The following is a 21,922-nucleotide window of genomic DNA, read 5'->3' on the forward strand; positions in this document are numbered from 1 at the left end:
ACTATTAGCAAATCCCTAAAAGAACCAGGGCCTTAAAAACCATATTTCTGCTTGAAATCTTTTAACCTACTGTTGTTACAAAACACACCTTAAAGTTTACTGTAACTGAAAGAGATGAGAGAAAGAAATATTTGCCTCTATTTTTCCAGTTTGTTTTCTTTCTTTCACAGCACTTTTTGTATATTTGGTTTCATAGTTTCCCCTGTGTAGTAAGTCAGCTTCCCATGTTTGTGCAACAGGGAAAGGGAAAAATACTTTAAAAAAAAAACACAAAAAAAAAACAGAAAAGAGATGATTGAAAAATAAACCCCACCAAAACTGGGCAGGGGATTCCAGGTGTGGTTCTTGAAACCAGGTTTAACTCATTTTCTTATATCAACTGGATTTCAAATTGACTGTGTCCCATGAATGTTGAGTATGCTGCAAACATCCTGCAGATCACTGGGTAGTAAAGTGTTAGGCTGTCTCTCTTACCTTTGGAGGCTTGAAGGGATATTCTGGTGTAAATGTGATATCAAGGAAGAAAACTCCACCCTCATATACTGAGCCTGGAGGTCCTAAAATAGTTGATCTCCATTCATAGATGTTATCGCCTTTGGGGCCAGCGCTGTGCAATAAAAAGGATACATACATTTAGGAAGTAAAGCTACAAAACCAATTTGAATAAATATGATTCCATAGATTTAAAGATAGTTGAATCTCAACAATGTGATATTTAATACACAATGTAGAGGTTAGGACTGTAATAAAAAGTAGATAGCTTGTTTCCAAGCTTCATTACAATCTTATACCTGCATATCTGAGCCATTGTTAAGACTAAGTGGCGCACACTGTATGCAAGGGTCTGGAGAAGGAGGTAAAATGATTTTCTGTGTCTTTAAATCCCATTCTGTGGATCTGGATGTTGGGAAGAAGTACCAACTTCCCCATTTGTCCTTACAAACAAAAATAAAAATGCACATCCCTTCAGATAGCACCAGTTCAATGCAACAAGAAACATCAGTAGTTAAGTACTACACAACTTCAAAAGAAAATTCTATATTTAGAAAGGGCTGCTTCATGTTAGCCCTATTACAGCTTTATTACAGGGTTCCCATGAGCTAAACCTCACAGACCACATTAAAATTGGAAACTTGCTTACTGGTACTTACTTAAACAAATTCGAGTGAAAAAAAATTATCCTCATTGTGCACTGATTTTTTTTTTTTTTAGTTTGATGTAATCAACAGGAGATATTATTTACATTTCCTACATTATTACTGAACAGCAGTAGTTCATTTGCTTTAATTGAGTGGATCAAAACTATATTATGATGCTTTACAATGTCAAACTTCTCCCTGCTTGGCCACAGTATATTTTGTGCAAAATGGTTTCTAAAACGAAGCAACGATATGGGTTTTTCCTAATGTTGCGGCCCATTTTACAGAGCTGTTTTTTGCAAATTTCCATAAAATCAGGGTTAAATCTTGGATTTAACATTCCAGACACACTGCAAAGACCACCTTTTTCTCCTAGCACTGATGTGGGTGGAGGGATAAATTAAAGGTCTTTTATTCATTATAATAATTATGGGGCATTAGTATTAGAGGTGGAAGGCATCTAATGCATTCAATATGAACGTGATAATGTGACGGGATCCAACTGATGGGTGCTTATTAATTGTGTTATGAATAGAAATAAATAAATACAAATAATTTTAGATCACACTGTAAAGGTCCCAACACCCAAGGATGATGGACAGCTTTCTGTTCTTTGTTCTGCTGGTGAACATGTTCCTCTATGTATGGGTAAGCAAAGGGAGAAGGAATTTTGTATCAAATACCTCTATTATCTCATCTTTAGGTTCCAAATCCAATAAATGCCCATGGTACTTTGATGATTAATTTTAATAGCAAGACCCGTACTAGAAGATTTCTTTGCATGTCTCCCCACATCCTCCCCAATGTGTAAAGTTCTGAAAACTAACACAAAAATTACACACTGTACATTGGAAAATATCTCTCACATCCAAACCCAAAGCTTCACACAGCTTGTGAAATGAGGCTTCGAACAAAAACATTAATGTAAGGTAAAATCCATTGTACCCTAAAGACTCATGATATCCCTCTCCTCCCTAATTATTTCTCTTTGCCCCATACAGGTCTGTATATCTGGATGCTTAGCTCTACAGCTACTAGACATGTAATAGGCTGTGATACTACTGTATTTCTACAAGAAGCCCTGCCTAGGGACAGGCACCAGCTTAACTGTGCAAAGTTATTGAAAAGGCACTCTTGGGTGCCCTTAGCCACTACTCCAAGAAATTACCTCTTGGAGTGGTGTTGAAACACTATCATTACTCCAAGTTGCACAAGCCAACCCCCTTAAGATGGAACAGGTCCTTGCAATTTGTTAATACCAATGCACTGCTGGAATTTACAAAGTAAGAACTGTCAACTGGGAGTACTTCAACGTGGGGTGGGGGCGGGAAAGGGGGAAGCAACATGATCAGCATACTAAATAAGGCCCTCAGAGCCTATGAGAAATATTTCAGTATTTTATTTTGCATTTCATTTCTAGTTTAAACCCAAATGACTATCAATACAAAAAAAAACCCCAATGACTTAAAATTATTATTCAATAAAAACCCAAATGACTTCAAAAATATTATTCATAATAGTCTTAGAAATGTCTTATACCCTATTAGGCTTCCAATTAGTTATTAATGCATGCAAGGTGCTTTCATTTCCACAGATGTAGTAGTATATTAATAGAGTTTTGGATTAAATATATCTATCACATCTTTGTAAAACATTAGTAGACATTTCCCCAATATTTTATTAAAAAGTGATGCATGTAGCTTACCTTTCAAGCCTTTCATTTCAATTAACAGTGTGAAATAGCTGGAGGATTTCAATTTTTAAATAGCATAATTGATTTCTTATAAAGAAAAGATTGAAAGGGGAAGATGCAAGTCAGTTACAGAATGCAACATTACTTGGGTTTAAGTTAGGATTAGGTACTATCAAGTGGCTCAATACCCAAGTGTTTATTAGAAAAGTGATGGTTCTTGAATGTAGTTTAAGTGCAGTGGCATTAACTTCAGTGAAGATACAAAAAGAAGTCAAAGATGAGGGATTACATTTTTTTGCTTAAAATCCTTTGCAATTATCTGTTTAAAAAGAACACATTAATATGTAGATATATGGTGCATAGATACAACTGATACCTCCAATAATCTGCATCACCGCTATACTCAAATGACTATAACAGACTGATGCAACATTTAGCAGCTGTCATACACTTGACCATTCTGAAGACAACTTCAAATAATATAAACTGATTCCACTACAAATAGCTACAACACACTGTATTAAATCCAAGAGCCAATAACCCTCTACCTCCAGAACTTTTTGGGGGGGAGAGTTTTGTGAAGGTTGGGGGTGTGTTAAAAGACTGAAGCCAGATCAACAAAAGGATTTAGGCACCTATCTGCTACCTACATCCAATATTCAGGCATCACCTGAGATCCTCAAAACCCCTGCTTGGCTGCCGCCTAACCCTGGAGGCATCTAAAATCCTGTGGCTACATTTTCACTGTTAAAATCCTCCATGTGCCTACATTTCTGGCACTGTGCTTTTTCTAAGGGTTAATCAATTTATGGATATCACTTAAAATGCCACCGACCACCTCAGGTCAACTTGACAGGATGGTGTGAGAAAAGAATTTCATTAGCCACAATTAATTTCAGTAGCCCATGGAAAACTAACAAATATTTCAATTAGGACCATGAGGAAAACCACCATTAACTCTCACTCAAATCCAGAGCCCTATTTTTGAATTGAATCTAAAGCAAATTGGCCAAGCAGTTTTGGAGTTACATGTCTCTGGAAAACAAAAGATGAGAACAAAAATCTTTAGCGAGACTACCCATTCCAGAGATCCAGATCAAACCTACATGCAAGCAAACACCACATTGGAAGAATTTGGGTATTCCCAGGCAAAACCACCTCAGTCATTTCTACTCTAATGCTGCTAAATTACGAACTGTGATGGCAACAGTCTTAATTGAACACCAAACAAGTTGAAAACAGGAGCAATAATTTTGAAGTGAAGATATTTTTTAACTTATTACATAAATAAAATGCACTGGACTTTAAAAGGGCATGATTTCTATGGCAGAATTCTGTGTTTTAGTTTAATAAAACACAAAATGCATCATGGTTTGACCATTTGGTTTTATGCAACTTACAGAATTGCCTCTAATACAGTGATACAAATTTTCTGTTTCATATAATACTCAAACCATACAGACTAAAATAATGTTTCTCTTCTCTACCTTAATATTTATCTTTTTGTTTCACACTTTAAAACAAACAAGTTGTTTGGGCATCACTATATTATGAAGCTACCTATTGTAAACAATTGAATAAAAAATGGAGTCCTGATGGTGGTCATTAGTAACAGGTGCCAGTGTTCTTCATCTACTGTCTTAAAAATATAAACAACTGTTTTCTTCTAAAAAAAGATCCAAGAGCAAAATGCTTTGTAAACAGAGACTTAAGTTTGAGCATTTAATATGAAATTGTAGTGAAACATTTGTTTCCAGCACTGACCCAAACTCTCCCCCCTCATCCATTGCAATATATCGTCCATTATATAATGTTATAACTCTGCCCCACTCTGGTAGCCCATATCATAGTGGGGGTTTCTAACCTATATCATGAGAAGGAACTTAGGGGAGGTTAGCGAAGGACACAAGAAGTCCCTGACCAGTGGCGGATGAGGGGTTTCGGTTGCTCTACAATGACAGATGTAGGTATTGGAGGAAAGATGGGGTGCAGACTTAACATTGCTTTTGGAAGTTTCACAGAAAATGTAAACATGCAAGTCAGGAAATTCTGTATTAAATAAGTTTTCTGCTCTCAGGATTTTTTTTTATTAAGGGATGTCGTATTTAGCCATGATCTCTTGTTTTTAAAAATGTATACAAGTGCACAACCATAATTTTAGAAATAATTATTCCCTCCCACACACACTGTACCTGCTAGAAATGTATTCCCCCCCCCCCCCCCCGCCACTGTACAAAGTGGTTATTCTGAGTTACCAACAGAGCTGCTCTTCAGGGCAGGGCAGGGCAGGTCTATTTTTGCATACTATGCAGCATAAACAAGTAATAAATACTATTACTAATTGTGTAAATTGAAGAGTAAGGGCTGCAGACAGTCTCATCCCTGCTCCTCTGCCTCCTATCTTAAATCATTCAGGACAGACAGGAAAAGATCCCTCTAACATATCTCGTACATGCCTAGCTTTCTACAAGAGTCTGAGTAGGCATGTTTTGCATCTCTTAAGATTCCACAATATAGTTTCCTTTGACAATAGTCTCAATAAGCACTGAAACATCACAAGGTACTGAGAAATGAATCTGAACAGCCAAGACAGAAGACACTAAGACGATGCCCCGAGTCATGCACGTTTAATTACTATTTTCAGTAGTTTAAACATCAAATAGAATTTTAACTTTGTCTCATTTTTAGGTCAAGGAAAGAAACTGGACCAAAAGAAACCTAAAAACAAAACAAACCAGAACAACAACAACAAAAAAACACCACCACCATCAAAATCCCGTCTGGGCAGCTCTGACAGCCTAATGGTAGCGTACTGGACTATCACGTGACCAAATAAATCGCAGGAATATTTTTGCCCACTTTAATTAGGGACAGCTCCCAGCTGCTCCCCAGTGTCAAGATTAACTGAAATGATGGATTGACTGGGGGAAAATGCCTTAGAGCTGCATAAGAGGTGGGGAATAGACACCAGGGAGAAGGCGGAGGCCTAGCTGGGCTTTTTTATTTTTGTTTTTTAAAGGAAGCAGGGGAGATAATATTATAAAAATAGAACAGAATACTGTTATGGTGATCCCACCATCTGTAAAATGGGGATAACAAGACCTAATTACTTAATTCCCATTGTAAAGCACTTTGAGCATAAGAATGAAAAAGCATGAAGCACTAAGTATTATTATGGTAATAACTAGATCTACTTCTTCAAGATATTGGTATTTTCTGTCTGACAGTCACAACTATTACCAAGGGCAAATGCCTTCCAAATCTTACAGTATTCCTAGGAGAAGAGACAGAAGGCTCACACAACATTTCATTGGTAGAAACTGGAAAAGAATGACTCTCATTAAGTATCCAATCAATTTATTAAAAGGCATTTTTGAAAGAAATAATACTGCAAGAAAAAGTGTATGCCCGAAACTGGAAGGTAAATTTCATAGCAAATTAACTTGGGAAGAAGTTAAAGTATGAATTAAGCACAATATTTAGGATCTAACATTGAAGTATGTAATCTCATGTGTTAGAGTAAAAACATTTTGGGGTTTTCTTAGTGAAAATTTAGTGGGGTTAACACATCAAAGATATTTTGCAAATGGTTCAGTTTAGCTGAGTGAAAACCAGTGCAATACAATCCAGCTAAATGGTCAGTCAGTCCTACAAGTGTTCTCCATCAGGTGAGGTGCTTGCAACCTTATCTTATTATGGTAGAAAGGACTGTGCCCCAGTGTTTGCAGGACAACAACCACAATGTGTAGGTTTTACTTACAGCACGCACAATTCTGAGGTTGCTACCAAAGTATCTGAAAACCTTTTGTGGGAAGGCCAATGCTGTTAGACTGTTTTGCTGCAAAGTTCAATTTTTAAAACTTACTTCAAAGCTTAAAAATAAAACCCTTGATTACTGGAGGGGTCAGAAAGAGGCTTACATTTTTCTCGAGAGTACGTTGAAGCTCTATGTAGTTTAGCAATAATCCCTTCAATTTATAAGCAAGTCCTAATAAAAAGGTTCAGGAGAAATTAATGCATTTAACATTGGTTCCAAAATTGAAAATAAATCCAAACTACTCCACTCCCAGAGGGGGTCTACTTTCTCCAGCAATGGCTTCCTCCTGCACAGATTCCCTGTGCAACTGATCACTGGAAGTTTATCCTACCACATATAGGAACAGTTGCTAAGCTCCAATCCTGCTACAGAGAGGTTGGACAGTTTTATAAAAGCTCAAGGTTGCAGCATATGCCTTTATTTAAATATGCAAGGACATGAAATGCCAAACTTTGAAATGTTAGTAGAATTATTCTTATTCTATGCAAATCTGTTTTACTTTTTCCTGCAAAGTTATATTTCAACACAAGGACAAAGTGTTAGCTCAAATTTGACTTTACATCTCCCATTCAATGATAACCTAAACAGGAAACAATAAGATCTGGAAGTGAAAGAGTATGACTCAGCTAACAACTCGTAATGGTTTATTTAAATGACAGAAAGAGGTGATGGTAAAAGCTATGCTCTGCAAACTTAACCTTGTACTATTTTTACCATCAGCTTCCTTCTTGCCATTTGTCAATTGGACTATTAGCTACCAACCTGAGGAAAGAAATTCCTCCAGACAATCAAAGCTTGTTTCCAAATTTAGTACTTATTGTATAGCTGTATTTACAATTCATAGGTAAAGCTAAATAGTCTCACAGGTATAGCATTTCTGTATTTCAGCCACTGGCTCAGTGCCATCTCAGACTCCGACATGGTTTTGGTAGTTGATACAGAACAAATAGTAGTAAATTAACTTCTGTAATTTTTATGCTGTCAGAAGGCAAACAGACCCTACAATTGGATTCAGCACATCAAGTGATCTTTGTACAAATGAAGATAGTTCTGGAGTGAAAGTTATACTCTTTCACTTCTTCCAGATCTTATTGTTTCCTGTAGGACAGGCCTAACAAAGAAAATAACAGAACGCCCTAGCCGTCACTTTCAGCCCCCAACGCATTATTAAGGATCTACAACCTATCCTGAAGGATGACCCAACACTCTCACAAATCCTGGGAGACAGGCCAGTCCTTGCCTACAGACAGCCCCGCAACCTGAAACAAACACTCACCAGCAACCACATACCACACAACAGAACCACTAACACCAGGAACCTACCCTTGCAACAAAGCCCGTTGCCAACTGTGCCCACATATCTATTCAGGGGACACCATCATAGGGCCTAATCACATCAGCCACACTATCAGAGGCTCGTTCACCTGCACATCCATCAATGTGATATATGCCATCATGTGCCAGCAATGCCCCTCTGCCATGTACATTGGTCAAACTGGACAGTCTCTACGTAAAAGAATAAATGGACACAAATCAGATGTCAAGAATTATAACATTCATAAACCAGTCGGAGAACACTTCAATCTCTCTGGTCACGCGATTACAGACATGAAAGTTGCAATTCTTCAACAAAAAAACTTCAAATCCAGACTCCAGTGAGAAACTGTTGAATTGGAATTCATTTGCAAATTGGATACAATTAACTTAGGCTTGAATAGAGACTGGGAGTGGCTAAGTCATTATGCAAGGTAACCTATTTCCCCTAGTTTTTTCCTAACCCCCCCAGACGTTCTTGGTAAACCCTGGATTTGTGCTGGAAATGGCCCACCTTGATTATCATACACATTGTAAGGAGAGTGGTCACTTTAGATAAGCTATTACCAGCAGGAGAGTGGGTTTGTGTGTGTGTGTGTGTGTGTGTGGGGAGGGGGGGGGGTGAGAAAACCTGGATTTGTGCTGGAAATGGCCGAACTTGATTATCATACACATTGTAAGGAGAGATCACTTTAGATAAGCTATTGCCAGCAGGAAAGTGGGGTTGGGGGAGGTATTTTTTCATGCTTTGTGTATATAAAAGATCTTCTACACTTTCCACAGTATGCATCCGACGAAGTGAGCTGTAGCTCACGAAAGCCTATGCTCAAATAAATTGGTTAGTCTCTAAGGTGCCACAAGTACTCCTTTTCTTTCCTGTTTAGGTTATCATTGAATGGGAGATGTAAAGTCAAATTTGAGCTAGTTCATCACTTTGTCTTAGTGTTGAAATATAACTTTGCAGGAAAAAGTAAAACAGATTTGCATAGAATAAGGACTGAAAAGGGACAGCATCTCCTTCAAGAAATTCTGCATCACTATTGCCAATCAATACCGATACCAAAGCACCAGAACTGGCTGCAGCTAATATCTCTGAAGACAAGACAGGCTTATGGTCCACATTCTCCACTAACTTCGTTGCAGGACTATAAACATGTTTTCAAATACTGCAAGCAAATCCCACCCTTCAAACTGTCCACCTTCATTTTAAAGGGATCAGAAGACGGTTTCCTAAATCGCATGTTTTCTACCCATTTGGAAAAACAGAAATACAGTAAGATTACCCGGCTACTCCAGGAACAAGACACATGGATACTATTTATGAGAGATTAAGTCTAGACAAATTGATTAGAAGTCCTAGCATATCCATTCATGCATTTGCAGAGTTTGCAAACAGTGCACCATAAAGTTAAACAATAGGACTCAGAGCCAGACAATTGGGAGGCTTCTTTCTCCAGCCAAAAATAAAAATCCATATACACATTTTTTTATTTTAAAAAAATCCAAACTATTGAGTAAACCAAATTAGTCTACTCTGGTAACTTCATACAGGTTATCTCCCTCAGAGCTCATTAGTAATACTTTACACTACCAATGGTTTAATATTAGTGGTCACACCACTACTATGTCAAAGAAAGACAAAAGCTAAATAACTTAGATTAAAGTGCACTGCTAGTTATGAACATCCTTGAAGAAACCGGCACCCAGAAGGTTAATAATTATGTGTAACATTTGGCTAGAGGTGCTCCTATGCTGAAGACTCTCCAAAATTCCTCTAACTAATAAAGATTGGGTTCCTTGGCTACAAACTGATTTTTCTTCCCAAGCCAGCATTCATATTTATTTGGAAAAACACTCTTAAGAAATATTTTTAAATGGGAGGAGAAAACTCCTCAGACTAGAAATGTGCTGCAATCTGTCTCCTGCACCCATCTAAAAAGACACTCTAAAATATTCATATTTTAGGACAGATCACACTACTGTGCTTGATGTTCCTTAGGACATTGGTGTTATAGTTTTTCCAGACAGTTACGAGTGGATATGCAATACTCTAACAGAGGAAGTGAAAGAAAAAGGAGTCAAGTACTACTCTTTCCATGACCATGTATTCCCCTACTGACTTTTCTAACCATCATTATCGATCAGTCTGTAGTAACGATACTAATACAACAAAGTGGCTCTCCATAAAATGAACTAATATTGCAGAATTACACGACACAACACTGATCTTCAAAGCTTTGTTTTTACATTGTGAGAGACTTAGAAAAAAATAATCCCGTCCGTAACAATCCCCCCCACCATTTCTTAACTAGTGCTTTTCCTCAGTAGGTCTCAAAGCACTTCACTGTCTTTTAATGAATTTATCCTGACAGGCGCCCTCTGAGGTAGAAGAGCATTATCCACATTTTACAGATGGGGTACTGAGGCACAGAAAGGCTAAGTGAGTTATCCATTGTCACACAGGAAGCCTATGGCAGAGCAGGGAATTGAACCTGCATCTCCCACAAACTAGGCCAGTGCTTTCCAAACTTTTTCTAAGGCAACCCATCAACTGCATTTTATCTTTTTTGAAGACCAACCGTATAGAAACTATTGCTAGTTAGCAGTGCTTTTATACAGGACTTTAGAGCACCAGTTTAAGTGTGTGTGGTGGGGAGGGGGCATCCGCTTGCTGCCTCCTCCCCAGCCCCCTTGCTCTCGTTTTCCCAGCAGGCCTGTCTCCCACAGGCTACTGGTTCCTCCGGGTTGGTGCTGCCCAGATCCCGCTCCCCACGCTGCTGCCCCTGCCCAGTGGAAGTGAAAGAGCAGGGTACAGGGACAGCCGTGCTTCCAAGGCACACATGGGTAGTGATGTGTGGAGGACAGTGAAAGACACTGCAGTAGCGGGCTTGAGGTGTCTGAAAAGTGATGACGACTCATCCAGACTCTCTCTGTTTGGGAAACATTGTCCTAGGCCACCAGACCATCCTTCCTCCCACTTCAGGTATATCAGTTCCCCTTCATTTAAATATAACTTCCTCTCATGCACTCAGCAAATCGAAATCATCGCATTCATATTAACTGATGCATACATTGTCGTCACTGAAAGGAAATGTTTTTTAAGGTGGCTGGGGGCAAATTCTGGGTAACTCACAACATGCTGACACACAATTGGCTAAACCTAGTTGATTAGAAAAAAACATTTAAGATCAAACTATACTACATGACCACAGCATATTTTTATTGATTACAGAGGACTGTGGAGTATTAACACAGTTGCATGCCACACAAGTCATAATAAAATGCATTTTACAATTGTAGAATGGACAGCCTAGAAATTTGTTCAACTGACAGGTCTGGGATGGGGTTTCTGATACTAAATTTATTTTTAAACAGTCTGTTAAAGTAAAACACAAAACAATTACAGAGTAGTTACTAAAAATCTTTATATAGCATTGTAGGTTGTTCTAGTTAATAAATAATAGTTCCTACTGTTGCCCGCAAGAGTCACTGTAGTTAATCAAGGTTTATTATAATGACAGTGTCAGCCGATACTATGCAGGAGTCAACAATCTGACTTTAAGAATAAGAGAGTTTACTTAAAAGACGACTTTCAAAGTATCTGAAATAAATTATTGGGTTTGTGCCCTTTTATTGCTATTTTATGGAATATGAAAAATGGCTTGAGGGAGTTTGTTTATCTTAAAAATATCAGCAATGTCAAGTCTGGTCTTCTTTGGTTTTGCAGGACACGCTCGGTTTCAGAGGATGTATATGGTCAGCTTTCACTCCGTAACTGACCAGGCTGGTGCAGTGAATCTTCCAACAAATAATGTACTTTTCCCAGAACGTTAGTCACTCATTGAAGTTAAATAAGTGTTAACAAAAAACAAACAGTTTTAAACATTGATGGAAACACGCTTTCCCTCTCAGTTGTCTTTTGTGCTGATATCATTTTTAGTTCTTCAATTATCAGGGGGCTTGTCTACATAAGTGTTATTGTGATAATGACGACTCAGCAGAAGGTAACAGAAGCTGCAGCACATTTAAGACATGGAAAAGGATATGATGAAACATACCATATATACTGACACCAAAATCAGCACATGTATAAACTCAAGCCCTCTTAATTCCCCCCCTTTTTTTAAAAAAAAGTCACCAACCTGCACATAAACAGAGAATATTTGTTGATAAAATTAAATACGCTGGTAAGGAGACAACCAAGGAGAGCAGCAAGTTTTGCCTGATATAGCCTAGCGCCAGGCACATAAAGAAGAACTGCCGGAACTTAGGAATTCCTCTTACCACCTCTTCTACAAAACCCAGGAGCTCCACTCCTCCAGTTTGACCCCCTTAATGTCAACCTGCAGTTTTAGCTTAAAAACAATCCACATTCTATTCACAAGTACACATAATAACTAGATAAAAACTTTGAAGTTTAATAGCACTTCAGGAAGGATCTCTCAGAGTCTGGCTCACTTATCAAATCATACAGGGAAATATTTTCTTCATAAGCTTCTTAAACTAACTATAAAAATTACACAAAGCTATTTTTCATGACATTTAGCAGAATTCATGGATATCTGTACTGCAGTCACACTGTTTGGACTAAACACAAAATTTAATTTGCACCAATCAGCCTGAGATGGAAAGCACATACATACATACATACATACATACACACACACACACTTTTTATTTTTTAAAGGGATACCAACTTAATTAAAAAAAAAATTTTAACCTGTTGTTACAAGTAATACTGCAGATTACAATATGTATTTCTTTATTTTGTACATCTGAGAGCTCTGTGTCAGTTTCCCCATGTCTGTAAGTGTCTTTCACAGAGATAGTAGTGAGAGAGAAAAAAAAATGTTTTAAAAAATAAGAAAATGCAACAGTAAAACTTTAAAAATTGGCCAAGTGGCAGATGTAGTACCTGAAACTAATTTTCTAACTCCTCTTTTTTTGAGGAAGAACTAACTAGACTTTGCATTATAGTGTCTCATTAAATAAAATACAAGCACACACACATACATTATATATAATGTCAGACTCTGGACATATAACTACTCTTTTTATTTATAAAATAAAGTAATAGTAGAAAATTAGTTTCAGGTACTACACCTGCCACTTTGCCACTTTTATTTTTATATTCCTCCCTTTCGTATCTGGCCAGGGCCTGACAAACACATGAAAGGAAGGAAATCCCAAATTAATGATGAAACTTCTGGGAAACCTGGCATCTTTAATCCTTGTACATGGAAAATTACATCATACAACAGCACACAAGTAAAAATGGCACTATCTTTTTTTTTTTCATTTTTCCTCTGTGTGTAAAGGGAGGGGGGAGATCAGTATTAGGAAGATATTTAAATCATCCCCTTCAAAATAACTATGGTTTAATATGAAAAAAGCTTGTTAATTTTCTTCCACCTATTCACTAAGAGGTCAAACAAGCATATTTTAAAATGTTCTTTTTAATGAAACTAAGATGTTCAGACAGTTATACATATACATTTCAACCTCAGATTATTAATTTTAAGGTCTAATCAATCTCATAAAAACTTTTAAAAATTAAATGATGGTGCTCAAGTAAGAGTCCTACTTCACAAATCTAAGATTCATACATCGTTATCTCATATTTGGCAGGCTGAAACAAAGACCAAGGAAGATAGAGTACACTCAAGTAGTTTTTTCTTAGTAATTTACAAAGACAATACTGGATTTCAAAGTCAACTGACATTCCTGTAATTAAACAGCCTCTCAATCTAACAACCCCTCCCCCACCCCCAAAAAAGGAAAATAAATCTGAATTTTTATCAAATGACCCAGTAAAACCATGATAAGATAAAACTCTTTTACAGCTAAAGCAAACTCAGTTGAGGAGTATACTATCCTGCAGAGCTTGTGTTAGTCATGAAAATCTAAGCGCTGTGACATACTTGTATAATGAGAAATTGCGTAACTAGATGTTAATCAGCCAAGTGTTGATACCAATAAAGATGGTATTAAACCAAAGTAATACCAAAACAAACATTTAATCTTTCAGAATTGCAAAGTGTAATTTACATATTTATATACTGCTTCTTTCAATACATCAGTCAGCTAAGACACAAGCCTGAATTATGATCAAGCAAAGTCACATTAAAGGTTAAATACTGGAGTAACTGAAAGAACATGTGTGCAGATTTCAGTGTTCAGCTGTAAAACTGGATACTCTGAAGCAGATGTTGTTAATTTAACAAAAGTATGAAGGAGAATCCTATTGGGCAGATCTCTATTAGGTGGTTTTGTCATATGGATGGTTCGTAATGTATATAAATACCTCTGTAACTAACTTTGGAAAATAGCCTGAACCTTGAACACAGTTTTCCTTTGTAAACATTAAATATGATAAATAAGAATGGTCAGCCCAGTAATATAATATTCCTACTACAGCCCTAGACTTTGGTTATATAGTTCAAATCCACACTTTTGTACTGCACTTTGTTTCTTCACTCCAGGACCAAAAGGAGGTACATAGAAACATAGGAACTGACATCCTGTATCAGATGCAAAGTCATCTAGTTCAGTGTGCTGCTTCTGACAGTGGCCAGAACCAGATGCTTCTGAAGAAGGTATAAGAACTACTGGTAAACAGATGTGGAGTAAGCTGTCCTCTACATTTGGTCTCATCCTAATCTCCAAAAGTTTGAGACTAGTTTAAACCCTGTGGCGTGAGGTTCAATACCTCTTCCAAAATTTTATATTTTCCAAAATTTATTGCTAAGTATAATGCTGTGTAATCTTGGTATCCATATAAATGTTCAATCATTTTTTAAACTTTCTAATTTCTTGGACTCAACAACTTCCAGTGGCAATCAATTCCACAGTGTAATCTAACACTGCGTAAAAATGTATTTCCTTTTATCAGTTTTGAATTTCCCACTTTTTATTTTCATGAAATATCCCTTGTGTTATGAGACAGGGAGAATAGACGCTCCTGATCTACCTTCTCTGTACCAATCATTATTTTAATATACTTTTATTATGACTCTTATTCATCTCCTTTCCAAGGTAAACAATTCCAGACTTTTCAATGTCTTTTCATATGGAGAGTTTTTCCACATCCTTGATCACTCTCATTGCCCTTTTCTGAATCCCCTCTTGTTCTGCAATATCTTTTCAAGATGGCGTAGCCAATACTATACACAGTAATCAGATAAGGCTGCACCACTGATTTATATATAGGTATTATATTTACCCTTGGGGGAATTCTGCAGAAATTAATGTTTTGCGCGCAGAATTTCCTCCCCACCCCCATGGGCTGCAGTGCTGCTGGCCTCCACTAGAGGCCACTGGACCCAGCAGAGCTCAGATTGCACCTGGAAGACACTGCCGGGGGAGGGACCAAGGGAGCTACAGGGTTAGGGTTAGTTCCCAGCATGCCCTGAAGGAAGGAAGGTGGCAGTGCACAGGGAACTCCACGCAAGCTTGGGACTGAGCATCAGGCTGTTTCTCCCTCTGGATCCCTGGGCTCTGAGGGGTAGGGGGTGGGCGTTCGGGCTGCGGGGAGCCCGCAGCTGAGGTCTGGGGGAGAAGGGGTGCAGGTGTCTGGGCAAGGAGGGGCAGGGGTGCCGGTGTCTAGGCTAGGGGGACCCTGCGGCTGGGCTTGTCTCTGGGGAGAGAGGGGAATGGGTGTCTGGGCAAGGGGAGGCCCCACAGCTGGTCGCTGGGGATTCAGGTGTATTGACTGGTGGGGAGGGGACCCGCAGCTGGGCTCCAGCAGGGGGGGAAGAGGGAAGAGAAACAGGAGGTTTTTTTAACTCTCTACTCCTGGGGGGATTTTTGTGGTGTCTGTATTGTTACATACTTGCTGACAGGTATTTTGAAATAAATTACCAAAATAATTGAAACTGGCATGATTATGTAGTGTTATTTTTGACAAATAAAATTTGCAGAATTTTAAACTATTGTGTGCAGAATTTTACTTTTTTTTGGCTCAAAATTTTTTGGTGCAGAATTCCCCCACGAGTATATATTGTATTATTCACCATCCTCACTCACACCCCAAAAAATGCATCACACTTGTTGGCCCAAAATGGAAGTTTCTCCAATCCTGGGTATACACTAAGGCCATGTCCATACGTACATCGCACAGTAGCATCACCGCAGTACGTCTGGTGAAGACGCTCTATGCTTATGGGAGGGAGCTCTCCCGTTGGCAAAATAAAACCACCTCCATGAGTGGCAAAAGCTTTCCCACCGACATAGTGCTGTCCACATGAATGCTTATGGTTGGTGTAATTTATGACACTCGGAGGTTGGTTTTTTCACACCCCAAATAATGCCAACATAGGCTATGTCTACACTACAGCCTAAGACTGCAAAGGTGATGAAGAATTGGTTTGACCCATATTCCTAAAAGAGGGAGTTCACTTCAATCTGCACTCTGCTGAATGCCTGTTCCACTAGCACATTTGCTAATAAAGCTATCCATGGAGTCCTTTCAGCAGGTGTCAGTTTGGAAGGACTCTGTGTGAAATCCTGACCTCACTGAAGTTAATGGAAAAACTCCCCATTGACTTCAATGGGGTCAAGATTTCACCCATTATGTGTATTACAAGATATATAAAAATCCCCTTTGGGTACCTAAAAGGCACAATTAATTCAGAAATTGGATTGTCCAATTCTCACTGTGGCTCCTCTTAATCACAGTGAGTAATTAAGGCATAACCCACCCTCACACCTGCTACTAGAAACCAGATGTTTTCAAATCCTCATTTTTTTAAAAAAGTACAGAATTTTTTTCTCTTTATGCAACTTCAAAAGTTTACTTTCAGGCTTTTGCCACCAACTAGTTCTGCTAACTATTTATTTTATAAATAAAAAGCTTGGTTTTAATCTTTATCTAAAAACTACAGTTTCAGATCAACAACACAAGACCCTATATGAGAGTTCACACTGTGCAGCGAAGAGGACTAGAATTCTCTAAAGAAAGCAGTTTAAGGGTCTTCCTTTTAAACTACATCGTTTAGTCTACGTGCCTTTCATAAATTCACAATAAGAGAATCTGAAGACAACAAATACCTTGGCTAATACCCAAAGATTTATAATTGTTGTTCATATTACATTTTTCTCAACCACTATTCTCGTGATAACTGAGATGAAAAATTTAGCATATAAAGCAGCAAAAATACATTCTCTTCTCTAATATGTAGGAGTTGTACTATTTAAAAACGCTACGATCCATCGACATAAATGTCAGCTACAATAGCCTACCCTTTTAACACAGCTACTACTTCACCCCTTCTATTTTTCCACTTTGTGCAATTAAATCCATAATTTAAAGTGCCATCTAATAAAATGCCAAGAAATGGTAGTTACCTACTGTAATGTTCCTGCTATCCTCATCATGTCCTTTTCAGAACTGTAGTGATTTCACACACACAGTGTACTTAAGTTTAACCACCATCATGGCCCTTTCTTTATGCAGTTATTAATTCTTCACAAGTTTTAGGGTTCTATTCATCACTTCATATGCCAGTTCTATAGGGCTTTTCGTGCAACTTGTTCAGAAATGGTGCGTAATGAACCTCTTCTGGGAAGAACGGTAGACATCAGTAAGACGGGAAGGACCAGGGAAAAACACTTAGGGATGCACAAGCCTGAAGAGGTAGAAAGCAGGCAGAGAAAAAAGAAATTGCCAGTTTATGTACACATCAGCCCTCCTTGGTCAAAATTAAGAAGGAAGCACTTGAGGCAGGAGGTTAAATACCAATGCCACAATTTTTTTTTAAAATCAGGATTATACTATCCAACGTTATCTGTGATATCCATATAAACGTCCAGTCCTCAACCTTACTAAATGCTTGACCTCAGTGACTTCCTGTGACAGCAAGTTTCACCAACTGTGTGAAAAATATTTCCTTTAACTGTTTTTTGCATTTGCCACCTTTTAATTTCACTGGATATCCCCTTGTTCTTAAATTCCCAATCTGCCTTCTCTGTACCATTCATTATTTCATATAATTTATCATGTCCCTGATTATCTGTCTTCTCTTGAAGGTAAACAATCGCAGTCTTTTCACTCTCTTCATAGGAGAGGGTTTACCATGCCCTTGGTCATTCTCAATAAGTTAAGCCCCTGTTTCAGAGCTTCCAGCAGCATTTAAGCATAATTACAGAATCACCATTTCTTTTCAGTACCAAAAATCAACTGGTGACTATACCAATGCAAAGTTTTGAATTCTATTTTTAAAAGTCAGAACTTGCTTTTATTCTAACAACGCTGCTTCAATGTAGCACTAAGTGAACAGTTTAAATAAACGACTGAAGCACTGCAGCCTGGATATATTTCTCCAGGCAGATTTAAACTTTCCAGTCTACTGCTAGAATCTAGAAGTAAAGAAAGAGGGAAAAACAAAGGGAGAACTAAAAAAGACTCAATCACGACGTTCTGACAGGATAGTTGGTTGAACATGAGAAATTACCTGGCAATGGTTAGAAGCATCCATAGAAGGAAAAATGTTTCCCTACTTAATGCTAGTGATTCTGCAGCTGAAAAGAAACTCACTGAATACAGTATCCAAGTTGTTGAAGGTGCCACTGGCTGAGACAAAGTGCCATGAAAAACGATGAGAGAACTGCTCAGGTGCAGCTATCTAGACCTGCTGATGTGCACGTGTTCAGCTCATTATTTACACCTCAGTGAGAAAGTAGTATCACCCAACAGCTCTAAATCGTGTTGTGAAAACTTAATTCTTAGAAGCCATCATCTGCCTCATGGTTGGTTGACTGAAAAGGGAGGATTGATATCTTTGCTTTACAATGACATTTGACAGAACTCACGAGAAGATTGTACCTTTCTATTTGCATCTAACGAGTACAATTATGTTGAAATTTGCACCAAGCAGGAGGATGAGTTTGACCAAAACACAGGAAGCATTTTACACATCGAAGAACTCTACAAGGAGGTTTCAGAGGGACTTGACGGATTATAGGCTGATGACACCAGTGCTGCAGTCTCAGTGGAAATCCAGCGTGATCTACTCATCTAAGAACAAGAACCACACAAGGACAAAATGGAAGAGTAATTCAGAGAAGCCTCAGAACCTACTACCCAGACAACATCACTGATAAAGTCTGCAGATGACATAAGAATTGGGGGGAGTGGTAAATAATTAAGAGGACAGGTCACCAATATAAAGGGATCTGGTTTACTTGGTAAATTGGGCGCAAGCAAACAATACATTTTTTAATACAGTAAAAACTAAATGTATACATCTAGGAAGAAAGAACGTAGGCCATACTTACAGGATGGTGGACTCTATCTTGGGAAGCAACGACTTGGGCATCAAGATGGATAATCAGCTGAACCAGAGATGACATGTAACTCATGAGGAGGATGATGGGGGGAAAATGTGACCGCCCCACACGTCGCCTGTGGACTGAGAAGCAGCAGCAGAGCCAGGAGTGCCAGGGCAGTGGTGAGCGAGCACCTCAGGGAGCAACTCGTGGCAGGGGGCGTTGCTCGCTGGCACCGAGCTCCTTCAGGTGAGAGGCAAGAGCATGTCAGGGGTACAGCTCAGAGCTGTGCCACCAACTCTGCTTGGGGAGCAGGGCAGGCAGGGAGGGCCAGAACAATTTATCCAGGATCGTGGTGGATTCTGTGTCACTAACAACTTTTAAATCAAGATCGGCTTTTTTCTCAAAAATATGTTCTAGGAACTATTTTGGGGAAATTCTGTGGCCTATGTTACATAGGTCAGCCTAGATGATCAGAATGGTCCCTCTGGCCTTGGAGTTTATTAGTCAACATGACTGATCACAAACACAAAAGGTCATAGCTGGACTCAACAAAGATTGGAGGCTGAAACGTGGCTGATAGACCATAATCCCAAGTTCTCTCTTTGTCTTCTAACATTTAAAATTGAAGGTCCAGATTTCAACTCCAAATCTGTATTTGCAGAGGGTTGTGTTGCAGTTTGTCACGTCAAAATGATAGTAATTGTGGAAACAAAATCAAAGACGACAGGAGAGTTCTGTCCCTTTTTATAAACCTGCACTCTTGTACAGAAACAGTCAAGTGTGCTTTGAACACGTTTGGATTAGTTTGGTTGAAACTCTGAAACAGGCTGTGTACTGAAAAACAATGAGTTTGTAACCATACATATAAGTAAATAAAAGAGAGAGTAGTGGGCCTAATTACTTAGTAGGCAGAAGACGCCATTTTATTGCATTTGGTGTTTAAATTCGAGAACTGCACACTTTTCATTTTTAACAATATGGCCCTTTTTATGTTAGGCAAAGTATGCTAACAAATGAATCACAATGTTTTGAAAAGGGATTGGGAAGAGGTCTGTTTTTTCTGCAGCAGGAAAAAAAACCCCAAATAGTGGGGCTTTTTGGACTGGAGGAAACTTATAACAACCTTGATCTTTGTATCAGCATCATTGATATTTGTTTAAACTAAACTTTAGACTGAAATGAAGAAGTTGCCTTTTAGTAAGAATAAACAGCAAAATCTCCCTGTGGAGCTTCTGCTCACTGTAATTATCATGTTGACTTCTGTCTATTATGGGTACTCTTTAGATAATGAAATAATTTATAACACAAATAAAGAATGTTTTCTAACTGTTCTGACACAATTAAGACTTCATTCATTTTTAAAGAGAAAAGAGATAAGTCTGGCAGAACCCTAACGAAAGCCACTACTCTGCAGTTAATGATGTGTTGCCATAGCCATAAGAGCAGCAACTCATGCTGACGGGAAGAGTGGGGAAACAGAGAGAACAAGGGATCTCAGGGCAGTAGAAGAAAAAAAAAAAAGATACATCATCAAGCTGGATGACATTTGGATCAGTTGTCCTAAAAAAGCGATAGTTATAATCAAAATTTGTTTAAAGATATATGATTTTACCTGGCACAGATGTCACTTTAGGTCTATGCATGTATAAATGCACTAATGAATAGCTGCATATTGTCCTAGCTCATTGTTAGATAAAATGAGCAGCTGCTGCCTCAAGAACAATACAGTAAGAAAGGGTACAAAGACAATCCAAGGCTGATAAGCAGGCGAGTATTAGCTTATTTCAGTCCCTTTACCTACACATTTATTCAGAACACACATGCACTCATGCAGTCTTCCATATTGGCAGATCTATAATAATTTTATCTTGCTTGCTAATTGCACCACCAAATTATGAGAGTATAAAACATTGATCATGTCTCACAGCTTTTGCTCACAGTGATTATGTGTTTGGCCTCGGCATGTATACTACAGGGATTCACTGCAGCAAGCCAGAGTTATCCTGTGAGTCTGTTCTGTCTGTACTAAAGAGACTTTCCCACAGTGCATTTCCCTTGGCTGACACAATGTTTAAAATACAAAAAAAAAAAAAAAAAGGTCGGTCAGTTTCAGCAAGCCAAGTGCAATGGCAAAGAAAAGGAAAAAAGCATTTATAGGAATCCTTTTCAATGACAGTTATTGTGTGTATTTGGGAAAGAAATAGAGAGAAAAACACTATGGAAGAAAATCCTCTGTTCTGAAAAATATTTAGCATCTTAAGAGCCTCCAATTAGTTAGAGAAGTGGATTGGACTGAAGAACTTATGGACCTAAAGGCAGAGGAGGCCTAGGATTACTTTAAGTCAAAGCTCCAGAAGCTATCAGAAGCCTGCATCCCAAGAAAGGGAAAAATTCATAGGCAGGGGTTGTAGACCAAGCTGGATGAGCAAGCATCTCAGAGAGGTGATTAAGAAAAAGCAGAAAGCATACAGGGAGTGGAAGATGGGAGGGATTAGCAAGGAAAGCTACCTTATTGAGGTCAGAACATGTAGGGATAAAGTGAGACAGGCTAAAAGCCAAGTAGAGTTGGACCGTGCAAAGGGAATTAAAACCAATAGTAAAAGGTTCTATAGCCATATAAATAAGAAGAAAACAAAGAAAGAAGAAGTGGGACCGCTAAACACTGAGGATGGAGTGGAGGTCAAGGATAAT

At 38.4% G+C, this 21,922-nt stretch overlaps 1 protein-coding gene across 2 annotated transcripts in view; it reads right to left on the reverse strand.

Annotated features, from left to right (window-relative positions):
* UBE2E1 (ubiquitin conjugating enzyme E2 E1) overlaps window positions 1-21,922 on the reverse strand; it is a 62,857-nt gene that overhangs the window by 12,167 nt on the left and 28,768 nt on the right. For both annotated transcript variants that reach the window (XM_077811276.1, XM_077811275.1), the window contains exon 4: window positions 475-607. In XM_077811276.1, the coding sequence (XP_077667402.1) occupies window positions 475-607 (133 nt within the window). The remainder of the gene's footprint in view (window positions 1-474; window positions 608-21,922) is intronic.

This window comes from Eretmochelys imbricata, chromosome 2 (assembly GCF_965152235.1).
Source record: "Eretmochelys imbricata isolate rEreImb1 chromosome 2, rEreImb1.hap1, whole genome shotgun sequence".
NCBI lineage: Eukaryota > Metazoa > Chordata > Testudines > Cheloniidae > Eretmochelys > Eretmochelys imbricata.